This window comes from Coffea eugenioides, chromosome 8 (assembly GCF_003713205.1).
Source record: "Coffea eugenioides isolate CCC68of chromosome 8, Ceug_1.0, whole genome shotgun sequence".
Taxonomy (NCBI): Eukaryota; Viridiplantae; Streptophyta; class Magnoliopsida; order Gentianales; family Rubiaceae; genus Coffea; species Coffea eugenioides.
Window position 1 is genome coordinate 1,105,864 of NC_040042.1, and position 19,093 is coordinate 1,124,956.

Consider the following 19,093-nt stretch of genomic DNA (forward strand, 5'->3'; position numbering starts at 1 on the left):
AACCTATCACACATATATATACACGTACTAATAATTATTACTTTCCCTTACATTTATATACTTTCTCTATTTAATCTTAACTACCTTCCTTTATATTTATTTACTTTTTCTAATTAATCCTACAATTTAAAAAATATGACACCTGAAATATATTTTAACAAGTACCCTGCAGCACTCTTTAGAAACCCTTAAAAAAATAATCTTTACAACTACCCTCATGACAAAATTAGTTGTCTCTAATTACCCATTTTTTAACTAAAATTTGTTAATTTTTTTAGACGCTTATTAGTTAGCATATGTTTTGTAATTTGAGGGCTTCAATTGGACACAATTGTATTTTGAGGGACAAGATGGAAAAGTAATAAGTTGTTTAGGCTTCATTGACATAAATTTACCCTAAATAGATATTAGATGGGACTTACACTAATGGACCGTTAAGAAGGTGCAAATGTTATTATCTAAAAAATTGAAGTATAGTAAGAAATGTATTTAAATGCAAACTAACCACGAGCGTGCATTCATATGATAACTTTTGTGTGAATTATTTAATTTTTGATTTGTCTAACGTGCGAATACCAGCGTGCACTTATTGATTGGGGTTCTACGTGTTGATTTCTTCAAAACTATCAATTAAATTGAAAAAAATGTGATGATGATAATAGATTCGAACATATGCATTAAAATAAGTGAGTTCTATGCTTTTATGAATGCACAACATACCAATTAGAACAAAAAAAGATTTATCTCTTATAAAAAACTATGGGTATAAAAGAACGTCTGGATCAAGTTCAAGTGTTGCAATACCCGAGCAGTGCAATGCAAGCTTGACTCAAACTAAAATATTTAAGCAAATCAATATTGAATTTGTTTTAACTTACTTCAGTTCGAATTCAAATTCAAACTCAATTAGATGCAATGCAATCTAGCTCAATTGAACTTAATCAAACCCAATCGAGCTTAAGTTATATAAGTTAACATTTTATATAATTATAAACAAAGAAAATGATAGACATTTCACACTGACAAGTACAAAAAGTTCAAGAGATATATAAATGCTCGAACTTGAGTTTATATACATGCATTTAAAACTAGAATAAGGCAATAAATTGTCAAGAAGGCATCGATCTAGTGATTAAGATCGAAGTTTTAAAATGTAGAGATTCTAATATCTCTTTGTCCTCTTCACTGCTTAAATCTCACCTTGCTCTATCTCTTATTGGAAAGAAATTAGAAAAAACTAGAATAATCTAACGAATTAACCGAACACAAATTTTTGTTCATGCAGTAAATTTTTTTTTTTTCTGGGTGCGACATGTAGCAGCATATTGCTTGTATGTTATTACAACTATCTTTTCTAGCAATCCGAATTAGCCGACAATAACATCAAAGAGAGAAGATACCACACAAATCTTTCCGTTTTACTTCAAATCAAGCCAACTGAAATAATTGTTTTGTTCTTAGATCAGCATTTCCCCGTACTAAGTGGCATTAACTTTGGCTGGTTCGATTCCGGGACTTTAGGCTGATTCATGTTTCCTGTTTAGAGAATGTTCCCAGAAGTGAAACAAATAGCAGTATTTAAGGTACACATCCTTTCGAACAGTAGTGTATCCTTGTTTGGATTGCGATTTTCCGTTGAAAAATTACGTCGTTTTCCGTGATTACATTTCTCTATTATCTTTTTCCCTCACATAGATCAAATCGCTACAGTATTTTTTTCATGAAAAATGCAATCCAAACACAACCTAATCACGTAACATGCTTAAGCGGCCTCAAGCCTTTTAAGGGTTAAGGAAAGTAAACGTCAATTTCAATTGGGCATCGTTTGTTGTCATGCACACTTGGTTGAGGCTGACATTTCCTTATTGTTCATCACTTTGAAAGATGAAACCCATCAAGGTTCACAAATTTGAATCAGGGCACGGAAGATTGTCAGTTTGAACGATGTAATATTTTTTTAATGAAATGTAAGTAATCAAGTTTTACAATGTATGCAATTATTATGCGTGAAAATTATATGAACAGTTACAGAATATCACACTTCTATTATAAGAATATACCAGTAATTCATTTAGAATTATAAAATGTTCAAAAAATATTATTCCATTTAGAGACGATTGATCTGACACTCGTTCTTGCCTGTCATCCCACAAATTTAATACTACTAGTCCTTTTATTCCCCATGTTATTTTCCGGGCCAATTTTCAACTTAAAATGCTCCGTGCTACTCGGGGTATTTTTCTACAATTATAAATTTCCAAAAACGTGCAATTTATAGGAAGTATAATACTACATCAACTTTTTGCAAATTCAGTTGGAAATGGATATCATATATGACATTTCAAAGCAAAAAGAAAGTTGGACAATGTGACCCAAAAAGATTTTTCAGAATTGCCAAAAAAAAGAAAAAGAAAAGGGTGCTTTGCCGGGATAATAATTCCTGGCACGTGACCAAATTTGTACTAGCCTCTGCAAACCAAAAAATTGAATTGGGCGACACATTACTGCAAACAGTCAAACAGGGTGTGCCCCAAAATAGACACATATAAATTTTCGACACTGTTGCGGTTTCCCAATGAACATTTCACAGAAAAAACCAGACCAGCTTTTTTTTTTTTTTCACCCCTCCTTTTTTGAGTAAAAAGAAAAAGCAAGGAGGCTAGTCAAGCTTGACGGGAGAGAAGAAATGAGGAGGAAACGAGGTATTCTACTCCTCTTTTGTTTGGTTAAGCGCCTTGCTCAACGAGACATGCATCTTTTCTTTCTTTTTTTAAACCGCAAACGTTAAGGTTTTATATCGATTAACCATAGTAACTTTACAAAAGTGCGGGCAAAGGCCCAATGAAGTATGCATCGTGTACAAAGAGACTAAAGGAAACCAATGTGGGATGTGTTTGGGTTGAGATGATTTGAGATAAAATAATTTGTTTCATAAATTTTAATCACGTTTTTATCTTTTCAATCACGTTTTTATCTCAACATTACATCACAAAAAGTGTTACAGTAATTATCTCAAATAAATCATCCAAATAAACTGCTATCCAAACAACTCATCGATCCACCGGAATGCTTACAGCATGCAAACTAATCTGTCTACTTCTATCTATTTATTCATCTGGGAGCAAATAAAATGAGCATTGCATAAACATTGAGCTTAGGCTATTGATCTCCTTCACTTGAGCAAACAATCTGATGATGTCTTTAGCTCGTCCTGATTCCAGTTGTCTTAGCCAGTGATTCCAACTCTTAACCAGACATGCACCTCACATGACCTATTTTCATCCAAATTACTTTGAATTCCGACAATTGTCCTTAATCGATCGAAATTGAGTAACTTTGAGGAAGCAATGTTTTGGGGATGAAATTGGTCGCTAGGCCGGCCAAATTTTGACGATGAAAAGTGCATTTTTCCCGACAAAAGATATTGGTCTTGCTTTGTTGCTGTTGCAGTGTAGTTTATTTTTTATGATGTGACGTATATAAAGTAAAAAAAATATAATTAGAAAACGTGTTTATTGTACAAGCAAACATTTGGACTATCCAAATATGTTTTCCATAGGAACCCAGAATCTCGTCAGGGAATCACTGTGCTAAACTGGCATACATCTTTTGTTCGAGAAAAGATACTTTAGCGTTGCTTTGATGGTATAGTCTAGATTGTGTATGCTGTCGAGCTTAAACAGCGAAAAAGTGAGGACTCTACTACCAGTCTAGATCTAGAGGAGCAGTTGTTTTAGTATGAGGAGTTGTTGTTTTCCAAAAGTCATATTCCTTCTTCCAAATCTAACATGCATTTGGGACCCAATAATGCCAAGAGCCCGAAGTTTTTTGTTGTAGTATTACTGGAGATGAAAAAGGAGGAGGAGGAGTTTGGGTTTTGAGCTAGTTTGAGAACGACGGGATCAAGCCAGGGACCCCAGTCTCACATGCAATGCGTTTTTGCATGAAAATGCCTCCAACAACATTTGTTCCCAATCACGTGTCTATTCAATGACTATCTATTTAAGGTTTCGTTACTTTTTCTTGGTCCCATTTTCTTCTTGATTAGATAGATAAACAGCAAAACTGTGGTGAACAAAGCTGAAGTGAAACAGGTTTGAAGACACGACTCTCGATTCTAGTTTTTCTGGTGCAATCTGAAGAAGAAGAGGAGGAAGTTTTTAGGTCATGGGGGGAGAGAAGGATGAATGAATAGAGAGGAAGAAATAATAATAAAAAAAACACAGTTTTTTCACATCATCAGCAAGATATCCCGAAATGGTAAAATGGTACTACGATCTGGCAATCACAATTATGGAAAGCATTTATCACCTCGTGTCTTGGAATTTCTATCCAAGATACAGGAAAGGTTTCTTGTCACGGACACTAACACATGTTTTGGTTTGATCAAGTTGCCTAACAAAGAAAAAAAAACCTAAGAAGTAAATTTTTCGTAAAGTATGATCCCCATTTAGATGGCTACTTCTAGAAATTTTTGTAGATTAATGTACTAGTATAACAATTTTAAAAGTTTTTGAGATAAAAAGATGATTGAAAAATATGTTCACGACGAAACTAAGGTAGAGTAAAAGTTACATATTCCCTATGTCAATAATTGCATCTAACTTGAACAAAAGGTTAAAAAATTTAGTCACCCTTGTACGAAAGCTAACCAGCCTGGCCTGCTACTGCATGATTGTACAATCGTCTATTTATCAGAATATGGCAACAGGATATTCACCCTTTGAACCAAACAAAAAAGAACTGAAGTAAAATGTATTCCCATTTCCAATCCACAGCACTTTCATGTTTTCTATTTCTGTTTTTTCAGAGACATAAAGGGTATAAATTCGCATTTTATACCAATAGGCAAGCTTTCAGTTTAGTGGGTTTTCACTTTTCACTCCCAACCATTGAAGCATTGACTAGTTCTTTCACTCCAAACGACTTTCAAGGAAATGAAAACAGATGAGAACATCCCAAATACTGTATACAATAGGAATTTTGATACGGATATTACTCGGGTGAATATGATCATTTTGATTGCAATCAGAACAAGCAATTCCATGCTATACGAGATATTACATTACAAATTTCATGATTGAACAGATAGGCGAGAGGGAGGAGGAAGGTTCATCAATTAGACAGGTTTGTGAGTGTCGTCTGCCCTTCTTTCTTTCCTGTCAGGCCGATGAAACTGAAGAAGCAATGAGTTTGTGACGACAAATATTGAGCTCAAAGCCATCAGCCCACCTGCAAAATGAAAATACCAGAAAATGAAATGGTGGTAAATTCCTTTGGAATTGCCCAGACAGATTCAATTTAAAGGTTCATGAGCAATATATCTTTAGCAACTCTTAGTTCCTTGAACAAATGCTTGAAACGAAAATTTTCCATTTTCTTTCGAGACAGCTAAAGCCTGGTTTAAACCATTGGTGCACAGAGTGGTAGCTTACAGGAGGGGAAAAGTAATAGCCAGCTTATATTGTCATATCAGTTGCCAAATAAAGGATATAAGGCCAGTATAGAGAATGTGATTACTAGTGCATGTTTAGCAATGTTCTTTGTGCACAAGTGGGAAAGCAAGGCAAGTTTAGTTCCTTTTACTAAACAGTGTCTTCAGAAACAACGAAGAGTAGTATTTTTCTTACCTGAAAGTGAAGGAGTCATGGCAAAATCAAAATTAGGAAGTAATACACCCGCTGCAATGGGGATTGCAATAATATTGTATGCAACTGCCCAAGACAAATTTTGATGAACTTTTGCCATTGTTGCGCGTGCAAGGTCAATTGCTTCTGCTACCTGCAACAAATTCCAGGTGAAATTAACATTGATAATCAAACTGTTCTACACAGAAATGACCATTCACAAAATAGAGAAGATGTCTCCCAAAATGACTTCATTATGAAAATATTAGCGAGACAAGAAGTTTTCATTTGTGCTTGGCTAAAAGGGTAAGCATGTAAACTTGGGATAGAACATGAGACCACAAAAAATTTGATATATGAACTTTAAAAAAGGTAAGACAAACATGGCCAGAGATTCCAAGAAGAATTAATTTACTTTCCACACATACACACGTCTCTATCTCAATTCCAAATTGTCAAATAACATAAAAATTTGGACCTCCTATCCACTCTTTTGTGCTGAAGATATTCTTCTTCTCATTCTGCAATACATCTCTGGATAAAACCACTAAGATAATTTAAAGTAAATTTCCTTATAAACGTCTCATAGTAACTTTTAGCATGCTGTGGGGCATTCGAGTTCGATTACATGCATATGCATTGCTAGTGTTTGATCAGAAACACGTTGAAGGAAGTGTCAGTTGAGTAATTTTAAGAATAATGGTCCACACAATCACAAAATTAAGGAGATGTAAGATAGGTAACTGATCATGCATCAATTTTCATAGAGTGCTTTAGAGTTACATAGCATCAATGCTTTTGAATCACACAATTTGTGCCCACTATTTTTTTTTTTGGTTGTTTTCGATAAAGTCTGCACCCATCGTTTTAAAAAAAAGTAGCAGAAGTTCATTTAATGAATAATAAGCATTAATCTTACACTTTTCCTCGTTAATTGACATAAACAATCAGCAAAGAGAATATACAAGTTTTACTAATTGAGTATGGACCATGGACCTGATATCAATAAAAAAAAGGTATAAATAATGTTATTTTCAAAAAAAACAAAAAGAGAAAATGCATACCTGTGAAAGTTTGTTACCGAGAAGTATAATTGATGCAGCATTTGATGCAGCATTTTCTTGCTTCTCTATTTGCAAAGCAATTCCAACATCTGCAAGGGCTAGAGAGGGTGCATCATTGATGCCATCGCCAACCTTCAAAAATACAAGTCAAGTCAAAGAAAGGTGCTAAAATTTCAAAACAACACAATGTGGTTGTTCTACTCCAGTATACAATCTTTTAATACTCCAACAAGGCCCAGTCATCATAAAGCCAGTAATTGCAACCAATTTGAATATTTGAGATTTGAGCATATGCTAATGTCTTGCAGACATAAAATTTACTTGGGTTAAACAAATAATTTATTCACCAAGAAAGGAAATAAGCAGTATAATGCTATTCCTACAAGAAACATCTGAAGCCTCCCAAAACATCTCTTCACAGGGTTACATACAAATTCTGTGATGTGATTTCCCTCAAAAGCACATGCTAATTAAATTATCATTGAAAATATTAAATGATGGAGCTTAGGTAGGAAGAAGACATCAACCGCAAGTTTCAATCTTGTATTTTCTCTTTTTTTATTTTTATTTATTTTTTATTTAGATTTTTCGAATACATCATTTACTATAGCCTAGCAGGATGGGGAATGGGTGGGACTTGGATGCTGGCATGGTGGGTTTACCATTTCTGCCAATCCTGACATGAATCACATCACTATGATCCTTCCACTACTTTTTGTTTTTTATTTTATTTACAATGCATCATTTACATAGCCTAAAGGCAGTTGCTATTGCTGCTGCAATATGGTAGCAATGAGTGTTGGACCCAATATACTGCATAGGGTTAGAGTAGCTTTAGCTGTACCCAATTCAGTCTACCCTTGCTCCCTCCTTACTCAGAAGAGGAAAAAAACATAAACACATTTATCATGCCAGATTTGATGCTTATGACAGAATATAATTCCAAAAGATATATAAGCCCTCACTAATAGACAATTACCATTGCGACAGAGTGTCCAGAAGCTTGAAGACTGGAAATGACACCAGATTTCTGCTGGGGAGTCAAGGATGCATTGATAAATTCATTTTCTATGCCAACTGACTTGGCTACAGTTGCAACTGCCTCTTCCCTGTCACCTGATAGGAGGACTGTTCTTATTCCCCTCTGTTTGAGCCTGTCCAGAAGTACACAAGGAAAATCCAGAAAATGAGCTGCAAGAGATCCATGTGCCACAGGCCCACAATGCAAGTGAGAAGAAGGTTTTCTTTTTCTTTTCTTAGTCCAGAGCAGTTGGCAAAGAATTTTCTTTTGTGGATAGTCAACATGAAGTCAGATAATATAAGCTGCAAAGGCATAACAATGCAACACGAAAGTGACAGAAAAATTAAGCCAACAAGGGAGCAAGACTATAGTCTAAGGAGAACATTATCCTCATAAGGGGAACAGGTTGCAGAGGAACAAGAATGGAAAATCAGGTATTTCAAATGCTCATTTGGTCATGATATTGATTACTGTGTATGGTATCTAGAAACTCCACAGCTTCGAAACATATCAAATTCTTAGCCAACTTAGAAGCAGTTGGCAAGGAATTTTATTTTGGTGGATACTCAAGAAGGTGTCAGATAGTATAAGCTGCACAGCATAACAATGCAACACAAAAGTGACAGAAAAATTAAGCCGACAAGGGAGCAATGCTATAGTCTAAGGAGAACCTTATCCTCATTAGAGGAACAGGTTGCAGAGGAACAAGTATGGAAAATCAGGTATTTCAATTACTCGTTTGGTCATGAATTTGATTACTATGCATGATATCAAGAAACTCCACAACTTAGAGATGTATTAAATTCCTGCCTTCCAAGATCTAAATTACATTCTCTGCTAATAATTTTCATACGTGGACTCTGGCTGTGGACAAGCTTCATTTTGTGGGGATTTGTAAGCTAAACTTCTTGTCCAAGAAGTGAGATTGACAAACTTCTGTTCATGATGCAGGAGCAAAATTATATGTCAACTATATAACACTGCAGAAAGATAAAAGCAGGAAAGGGTATGGAAAGTGCATTTCTTCATCATTTGATAAGAATAGAAGGTATTTAAAAGCCACATAACACGGCTGTACTTCGAAGGAAACCAAATTTTAAAAGCTAGAAACCAGGGAGCACCATTTGATCGAAATCATTGATCAAGAAGATGTGCCTAAAAGTACCTAAAACAACCTTTCTGCACATTATTTGTCAACCTTTCTGCAGATTATTTGTCAGGACTATCAGACAAGGTCAACTCCCTAAGACAGGTCATTAAAAAAAAAGACCTTTCTGCAGATTTTTTGTCAGGATTATCACACAAGGTCAACTCCCTAAGACAGGTTATTAAAAAAAAAAGGAGGTACCCGAGCATTGTCGATTTGGCATCACTACGTAAACTGTCAGATATTCCAATGGCACCAATAATACCCTCTCCTTCCCGTCCAACATAGACAGCTGTTATTGAATGAACTGATGATGAACTGTTCATTGATGATTGACGCATCACAGACTCCTCCAGAATCTTCAGATGAGAGGGGTCTGTTTTCTGCTGGAAACGTTCATGAACCCAACTCAAAGTCCCAACTGCAACTAGAAGCCCATCTACTTCTGCTAATGTCCCAAAACCAGGTTCAGCTATTTGTCCACGTGTGGGGGGAAGATCTAAGTTTAATGATTCTGCTCTGGTTAAAATAGCTTTTGCAATCGGATGAGAGGCTGTTTTTTCCACTGCAGCAGCCATCCGAAGGATTTCTGACTCTCCATGGCTCAGGTAAGCAACACCAGAGACAGCAGGTTTACCTTCTGTCAGAGTTCCTGTCTGAAAGTTAAAAAGGCATATCAAAGTTAAAAGAGTCAACACCAGCATAAAGTACTTAGAAAACTTTTTTTTTTTTTACGCTTCTAAGAGGAGTACAGCATACTAATTTTCTCAAGATCTAACAGGCTCTCCATCCACATGTATGAAAAAAAATAAAAATTAAGCATACAAAAGCACCACTTCCATAATGCTTCAGAAAACTTTTCACGTACTTTGTCCAAGGTGATATGGTCAATGCCAGCCAAGCGCTCCAGCACATCTCCTCCTCTAATAAGAAGTCCCTGTTTTGCTCCTATTCAGTCATAGATGGAACAAAAGTAAGTTGTCATGAACAATACATGTGAAGATCTTAAGGTAAAATTTTTAGATGTGTTCAATTGAAAGCATTAAAAGGTCAGCCAATTGAGATGAAAATTTGGCATTTTCATCTTCATCATATAGACCATAAGTACGAAACTGTCAATACCTTGGAGGAGGCTAATATCTTCCTATAATCCTGACGACCCTTTTTTACCTCCAGCAGGGAGAGATTATTTATTTATTTATTTATTTTTGGTGTAGGGGTTGTGGAGGGGGAGTGGTGAGTTGGGGTTATTTGGTTGCCCCAGTTATGCATCTAAATAACAGGACGAAGTAAGAGCAAGCTCAAGTGAAGTACCAAGAGAGGTGCCAACTAGTATCGCAGTTGGTGTAGCAAGACCTAGAGCACATGGGCAGGAGACAACCTGGAGAAAAGAACATGTAGCCAATTAATTTGAATTTATGCAACAAATTCATTTTGATCAATCGCAAATAAAGGAAAACTTCAGTGTTTGACAGAAAAACTAAAACATACACAAAAATCATCTGAGAATTTGGGTAAATTATGTGCATCAGCGGCAATGGTAGAACACAGTTCTTGCAAGGAACAAGGCCACCCAGGGTAACAAAGCAAAAATAAAAGGGAATATACATAACCAGGAAAAGATCCCACTTCTTACAGAAGGACAGGTATTCTAAGCTTGGACAAGTCATTACTCTTGAAAGGTTAATCGTTTCAAGTGTAACTCACCAAGACATCCACAGAAAGCTTCAAACTAAGGAGCAAAGGATTTCCCTCAGGCCCTGCAACGTCATTCAGCAATACATCGGGGAAAGCGTGTGTCCCAATATAGTTCCTTATACAATATAGCCAGCAAATATCAATTAAAGCATAAAAGACCTTATTTGTAAGTTCAATTAAAGTTCAAACTAGAAAGAATTAGTAGATAACAACCAAAGGAGTAAAACACTTGAAGCACAATACCACTACGAAGGAATGGAGGAACCCATGAGTAGTAACATGATGCAGTGATTCCACTACCGCATCATGTTACTACCCTTACATCCTTCTGAGAGCCATTCCAATGACTTCTCAATGACATTTTACTCTTTGTATGCTATCAGCTTTAGAAGTAAGTGAACTGCAAGAGGTAATAACCTTACCAAAAAGCAAATGTTGCTGCTGATAAAGTCATTACAGTGTACACAAATGGTCCAGCAATTGAATCTGCTAGCCTTTGAATAGGTGCTTCACGGCCCTGCGCATCTTCAACCTGGAGGAGCGAGGATATGGACATAAGTTCAATCTTGAATCCATCTAGGTAATGTTCACACAAAAGCCCAAGGCATGAAACAAGCAAAGGACTATCCTTGAAAATAGAGACAATAGTATGCCTAGCTACTGTGCATCCAATATTAACAGGGGACTTCCAGCTCAGATATTACACTGGGACAAACGCTAACAACCACTGGAACAACATCCTCAAGCTTTTGTCAATGGCACCAACCCCAAGTTCCAAACTGTCAATATTGTATCAAATGTGAGACAAACACCCAATATCTTAGCATCATGCGCATTAAAGACGTGGACTCGTGACTTAAGTATCACAACATGCAGAGACTGCAAAGTGGTGCTTGTATGCCATATGCAAGTTTGCACTAGCTCAACAACTTCTGGAGTTCAACAAAAATTGGCACCAAGCTGCATAGTACTTCAACTGACAAAAGCTAAGTAGTAGACTAGATCGAGAGTGACTGAAACAGAGATATTCCCTGGAAGCCTACAAATTATACAATTCCAACTCGCTGCTTCTCACATTTGAAGCTACTAAAATTGCAGTGCCCTTATGGAAAAGAGAAGTTCTGAAGACTCAGTATGTTGCAATCCTTGTTTTCCCCTTTCCCATTTTGTCTCACTTGAGTGGGCCGCAATATGAATCAACATCCCACCTTAGACCAGCCAACAAAAAGTCAACCATTTGGTCGCATGTGACTTGGCCAAGATACAAATCAAGCACTTCTTTTCTTATGGTTCCAGAGGCAGCATTCTTGAATGAAGTCTATCCGAACTGAATTAGCACTTCTCAGGTCAGAACCCATTCTAGACCAGCCAACCATAAGTACGGCGTATGGATACAGGCTGTTACTTAAATGATTCCAATAAGCTCATTCTTTTACCAAACTTTTCACTATTAAGTCCTCTTACTTAAACCCCCCCCCCCCCACAAGAAGCAAATTTTAGCAAACTATCAAACAATTAACCAAGAATTCATGCAATATCAGCAATTGCTGAAGCTGAAGGAAGCAGTTAAATGCGGCAATGATTATCATAAAAGCAGCATATTACTCACCATGGTAACAATCTTGGTTATTGTTGAATTAGAACCTGTAGTGGTTGCCTGTATCCTTAAAGGACCATCCTGAATAGCAATACTATAATTATTTTCAATCAAAGACTAAATTGATAATGAGAAGACTGTGTCACATGGTCATAAATGCTTCTAGAACAATTTCATTCCCCAGTATATATCCAGGTAACTTCCTAGCAACAGTACTAAAGTAGGTTATAGCGAATCATGTGAAGAAACATGAACATTTTCGATGTTCGGTTCCTTTGACTCAAATAAAGCTCATATATTGGAATGAAAAAAATCAAGAGACAAATTAAAGCTCATGCTTCATATTGAAAAAAATACCACAGGTAATGGGACCTTACATACAGCCTCAGTCAATTTTTACTTGACGAAAATCACATCTTATTTTGATGAAGGCAAACAAAAATTCTTTTGAGTCAATAAGAAAAACAGAAAAGATTCGTGTTAGTAGGTTCTCTATATCTTCAAAAGCACTTACCCAATTTATAGTTCCAGCGGAGACCAGAAGACCCTTTTCCTTGAATACTGGAAGAGATTCACCAGTGAGCATGGATTCATCCACAACACTTCGCCCTGCAAGTACTTTCCCCTGTATATACAATTTGAGATTTCCAATCAATATGTGCAGAATGTCAAATTAGCGTGCATGACAAGAAAGGGGAGCTTTACCCTGACATCTCAAAAAGCAAAACATGAAAAGAGGCAGTCAGTTGCAATTCTGCATATTTCTTATGGAAATCAAATGCAAATAAACCTTTTCTATTATTTTATGGTCTGTTACTCTTGAAAGAGAATATGGCATGGAGAGAAAAGGTTATGCAGATTCAACAATCCAGGCCGTCAACTTGCCCAATCCTCCTTGAGGTTGATTACAAGTATCAGACAACTGGATTAAATTAAAACCAATTCATAAACAACTACTACTTATTGCTTGGCTTCATACGTTCTTCATATTAAATACACACACACACACAGTTTTCTTGCATTACAGGTGACCAAAATTTCTAAGAGTACAAAGTTTAATAAGAAATCACACCATTCATAAAAGGGTGCTTGCATACATGATAGAAACCATTTGAAGTGGTATGAAATTCTAAAGTGGCAAAAACTCAACACAGAAACCAGAATTTACTTACATCCACTGGAATTGTTTCTCCAGGCAAAACCAGCACTGAGTCTCCAATTTTGATGTCATCAGTGGGAACTTCGATACACATTGCTCCAGTGCAGAGCACACTATCATCAGCAGACTCACTTCCAGAGGGAGCAATCACAAGGCGAGATTGAGTTGATACGAGTGACTGAACAAAAACTGACTGATCAGGAAAACTTCAAGAAAAAATGAATATTCAAGTTTAGAAGTTGAAGTCAATCCAATATTCAGGATTTGATTTTCCTGAAATATGAATTGTCTATCATTAGAATTCAATAAAGCATGACATGGTCTTTCTAGTTTACGTTTATTAATTATACAAAGCCCTGTGCATCTAAATCTCCATGCCCACTCTAAGCAAACTAGTTTCCCACTGTGATTTTAACTTCTGATGCTAAAACTCACACTTCTTCTATGCATAAGTACTGTGATTGCAACAGCGAAGCTGGGTCTATAGAGTGTAACTTATATCCAGTCAGATGCTATGAGGATACGCACATGTAAAATGTCAGTTTCAGAGTGTTAGTCTCCTTCATCAGTGGTTAGTGAAGGAAAACATCAACATGTATTTTCCCACACATAATGCACTAGCATCATTTCGCATCAAGGATTCTACTCACTTAAAACATACGATTTTCAGGATGACTTTCTTTATGGAAATTCTCATAAGCATCATGTAGTGGCAAGAAATTTTGGTTATCTGAACCAAAGCATAGCATACCAGTAGCTCGTTCATGTCACTTGATGCCCTGATCCTCGCCCTTTCTTCTAAAGAGCGTCCCAATAGTACAAAACCAAGAAGCATGACCTGATTACTAAAAAATAACAAGGTTGACTGAGAAATTTAAACAAAAAGATCAAATGGAAAATATCATGGGACACTACTGCTAATTAAGGTTATTTAGCCAGGAAAATATCTAGGTTCAATGCTTCTTAATAATTATCTAGTGTTTTTGTGTGCACAGACATCAGAGGAAACATATAACCTAGAATTCCTCTATGACCATAATCTGAAATTCTGGATACTAATCAGTCCTCAAACTAGCAAAGTCTTCTGAAAATCAGACTGAGGCAATGAACTTGAATGATTAGACAAAAATAAGTACATATCAAAGATATTCTTAAAGGAGAAGAAAAGGAAAGAGACAACAAAACAAACCGGTTCATCAAAAAATGATGCATCCCATTCTAGTTCAGGGTTAAGTAGTGAGACCTGCAAAAAAGAAGAGCTTGTGAGATGTAGACAAATAATGAATAAAATTGACACTAGTTCTCTTTGAAGAACTTCAGACAGGCAACGACTAGATTCTTACCATGCTAATGGCAAATGCAGCAACAGATCCAAAACCAACAAGAGAGTTCATATTGGGCGATCCCTTTCTAAATGCTCTCAAACCATCAAAAAGCAAGTCTGACACAGAATTTCATCAATAGTGAAGTGAATAAATTGGAGTTCTGAAGAACTACTAACAAGCCAACAATTTGTACCCCAAAAAAAAAAATTGTAGACGTTGAGAACAAGGATCATACTTAAGCAATGAAATTCCGATTGATATTCAGGCAAAGATTGTTTGAAATCTTGTTTAGGTCCACAAGACAATGATTGTAGTACTAGATTCTATTGATGAAGATTAGCAAATCATAGAGGAGTCATGTCCAAGGTCCAAGAAAGATTCTTTCAATCTAAATAACATTAAAAAACAATAGAATGTGATCTCCGTGGTCCTATACTTTAATGTACACCTTGTTTCTCATAGCACTCTTAATTTAAAATTTACTACGGCTGTGTTTGGTTCTATACCAGAACTGGAATTGAGTTAAAATTTAGAACTGCAACATGTAGCATTGTAGCTTAATGTGAACATTCCATGATTCCAAATTCAATCTAATTTTTACTGTGAAAGAGAACCAACAAAGAAAGCCTAAATAAATTCATTAACTCAAACATGACCAATTTCACAAATGATCACACTGTGTAAAGAAAATGAAAAGAACGTCTAAATTTCTCTGTCCAAAGAAAGCGCCATGGTGAGAGAAATTTCAATTAAGATTAAAATGCAATAAATGGACAATCAAACCAAAAACTGAAAACAATACAAAAAGACAAGTGGCATTGACAGCTTTAATAAGGAAAAGAAAGATTCGGGAAGCTAAAAGAGAATTAAATGCACTAACCTCGTCCAGGTCCCAATAAAGCTCCCAATGCCAAACCACATTTGACGTAAGAATTATGCAACGCCTCAAAAACAGACCCTGTTCCACATTCTCAACATCAAAAACTCGACTTTTTTCAAGCATCTGCTTGCAATATTTAACGATTGCAAAATACAAAGACAGAAATTTGAAAAATTTGCTCTTACCATGAGCAACATGAATGCCCAGGGAGTGCAATATGTGCGAAGCGTGGGCTCCACAGCACAAAGCCACCAGCGTCCAAGCAAACGCCACCCGATTTCTCGATTCCAGAAGCAAAGCCTCTTTCCTGGCCACCATCTCTCTCCATTTCTTCACCTTCTCTTGAATTCCCAGCCCCGACTCCCTCATCTTCGTCGGGAATCCACACTGGGTCAGCTTCTCAGCGAACTCCTCCCCGGCCGGCAGCTCCGCCGCCTTCTTCAACTTGATCGCGGCCGTCTCGGTCAACATGTTGACCACGACGGAGTCAACACGGTCATCGGATGACAGAATTGACTTGACGCGTGACACGCACGCCCCGCACATCATCCCCGTGACATCGAGGAGCACCGTCGAGTTGGGCTCTCCGTCTCCGTCTGGCCTGACGCTCTCCGTCAACGGAGCCTTGAAGTCGACGGCCTTGGCGAAAACAGAGAGAGTAGAACGGCGTCGGTTGGGGAAATTGGGAGAGAGCAGCTTAAAAGGATGCTGAGATGCAGCATTGCGACGCCGTTTCTGAAGGAGTGGAATGTAGGAGCTACTAGAGCAGGAGGAGGAGTAGCGGTAAGAAGGGTGCGGAGGGACTGAGAGAGGGGGGCAGAGAAGATCAGCAGCTGACGCTGACGTCATCATTGTCCGAAAACCAGACGAGGAAATGAATGAATGGAAGAAAGAGCTGAGAGAAAGAAATGAGAAATTTGAAGGCGTGAATTAGATCACTATTAAAAATTAATCCAAGTGTTTAATAGCCAGATAGGAGAGAGAGAGCTGAGTTTGTTTGGATAAGAGTTTATTTGGATGATTTATTTGAGATAATTACTGTAGCACTTTTTGTGATGTGATGTATGTGAGAGAAAAAGGTGATTGGAAAGATAAAAAGGTGATTGAGATTTGGGAAGTAAATTATTTTGTGGTAAATTATCTCAATCCAAACAAACTCAGCTAGTGAGTTTGTTTGGATAAGAGTTTATTTGGATGATTTATTTGAGATAATTACTGTAGCATTTTTGTGATGTGATGTATATGAGAGAAAAATATGATTGGAAAGATAAAAAGGTGATTGGGATTTGAGATTTGTGAAATAAATTATTTTGTGGCAAATTATCTCAATCCAAACAAACAAAGTGTTTTTCTTCGACAACTTTGCATGGCCAAGATTGGATAATTTTTTTTTAATATAAAAGTTTGGATGGATTCAACTTCAGTCACTGTTGCAGGTCAGGACATACCATTCATATCATAAGTCGTTTAGAAAGGTTCTTACAGATAGTCTACCAACACAGTTCTCGCTTGAGTCGCAGGAGTCAGATGACTTTTTATGAAAAAGTGCTTCATTCTGGCAAATTAAATCAACTTATGTTAGTTAAAGTAGATAATCCAAAAGTTGCCGGCTTTTGGATTGACTTCTGGGATTAAGGTTTAGTTAGTCAAATTCCGTTTCCGGAAGAAGAAGTTAAAGTAGATAATATAATACTAATACAAAAATGTGTTTTAGAGTGGATAATATCATACTAATACAAAATGAGTTTTGATGAGTAGGATGGCATGATTAACACGTGAACAAAATTGTGGTGGAAAGGAATTAAATATAGAAATAAATGATGGACAGAAATGGTTGGTGGTGACTGGAGGTCAATGGTGGCGGGTGGGAAAATTGGTGTGGTGGTTTTTTGGAATCCAAAAAAGTGCTGGTCCATATACCATAAAAAAATGTGTAACCCCTTTTTATTTTTTATTTTTTATTTTTTATTGATAGCCTCTTTTTTTATTTTTTACTTCTTTAAAGGGTTAGTTAAGTTGTGAAGGGCATGGGGCATATAAGGTTGAGTAATTTGGTATGGTTGTGTTTGATTGCTGTACTTTTTGTAGCATGTAATATGTGCTATGCAAATAAAATTCACACTTTTATACATAAATTTTTAAAAAATAAAAGAAATGCAAAATTCAATTGTACAGCAAAATGATACAACTGTACATCAAAACATGTTTCCCCAAGTTCGATTTTCTTTCTAGGATCAATCGCAAATCTCTAAATGCAAAGATTGCAAATCTCATTTTCTCGACTTCTTTGGTTGATCGATTATATCGATTAGTATTTAGAGACGTTGCGAAATGAATGAAGCTAATAAATGTTTCAAATCCTCCCACAAAAGTATTTTGCATTGATATTTGTCTTGGGCCAAAAACACATTTGAATTTGAATGGATATAATTTAAAATAAGGCAAATTTCAATGTGTGTGCAAATTTAGTGTGATTTTGCATATCATTGTAATGCGTCTGATAAAACTGTAGTGCGTTTGATAAAATTGAAGTTTGAAAACTGAAATTGAATCCATTAAATTATTGAATTGTTAAATATTAAATCTAATATATTTGGGTGTATGTCACACGTTCAGTGATAAGTGAATAACTTATCACTTTTTTTTTAGAGCAAGTTTTGCTTAGAAAATTCAGTGCTACTTAATTAATTCAGATGTTCAATTTTTTGTTATCAAACGCGTCTAAACATGTTGAGATCTATATTCATTAAATTAAGTGCTAAATTGAGTTATCAAACAAGGGCCTCAGTATCTATTTTTGAATATCTTACTTGAATTGTCAATTATTATTTGCATATATTATCAACACATTTTTCAATCTCCTTTTATTTCACATACGTCACATCGAAAAAATGTGCTACAACATATTTTTTTTCAAAAAATTGTCCCAAATAATCTACTAGGGAAAATCGCCAATTTCGTCTCTAAACTTTTTTTTTCTGTCAATTTAGTCCCGATACATTATTTATAACCAATTTAATCCCTAAACTTATATTTCGCTTCCAATCAAGGAGCTTAGCGGCGGAGCCACCGCACAATTTCCTTCAAGCTCCCAATTGAGCAACCCAGAAGGGGTATTTTAGGAACTTCCATTCCGAAGCCATTAACCAAAATTAACCGAAACAAAAGTTTCATAAGAAATACCCACTCAAAACCCAAAATGAAAACAAAAGAATTTCTTGCTCAGCTCTCATAGAAGAGGGGTGGCGGCCTTCAAGCCTGGCTCTTTCTTTGCCGTCTGGTTCTCCCTCATCGCTGCTCAGATCGCCTTCTTCTTCAGCTCCTCCCTCCTGCTCTCCACCTTCAATTCCGTCTCCCTCGGTCTCCTCGCCTCCTTCGCCTGCGCCCTTACCAATTTCTTGATAGGGGTCTTGGTCTCCCTCCAATTCAAGTGGATCCAAATCGAGTATCCCACCATCGTCCTGGCCTTGGAGTACCTCCTGTTCGCGTGCGTTCCCATCATGGCTTCCTCCATCTTCACTTGGGCCACAGTCTCGGCCGTCGGAATGGTCAACGCCTTGCGTTTTCTACTGGAT

General features: G+C 36.5%; 1 protein-coding gene across 1 annotated transcript; it reads right to left on the bottom strand.

Annotated features, from left to right (window-relative positions):
* Positions 1–4,764: 4,764 nt before the first annotated feature.
* On the bottom strand, positions 4,765–16,411 carry LOC113779416 (copper-transporting ATPase PAA2, chloroplastic). The gene is made up of 17 exons (XM_027324990.1): positions 15,704–16,411; positions 15,519–15,596; positions 14,657–14,754; positions 14,503–14,556; positions 14,065–14,151; positions 13,327–13,491; positions 12,669–12,779; positions 12,167–12,235; positions 10,980–11,089; positions 10,567–10,672; positions 10,174–10,240; positions 9,728–9,807; positions 9,061–9,515; positions 7,671–7,845; positions 6,692–6,823; positions 5,631–5,781; positions 4,765–5,232 (listed from the first exon to the last, which is right to left on the bottom strand). Exons 1-17 carry the CDS (start codon positions 16,368–16,370, stop codon positions 5,120–5,122), a joined length of 2,718 nt encoding a protein of 905 aa, XP_027180791.1. The 5' UTR covers positions 16,371–16,411; the 3' UTR covers positions 4,765–5,119.
* Positions 16,412–19,093: the final 2,682 nt, after the last annotated feature.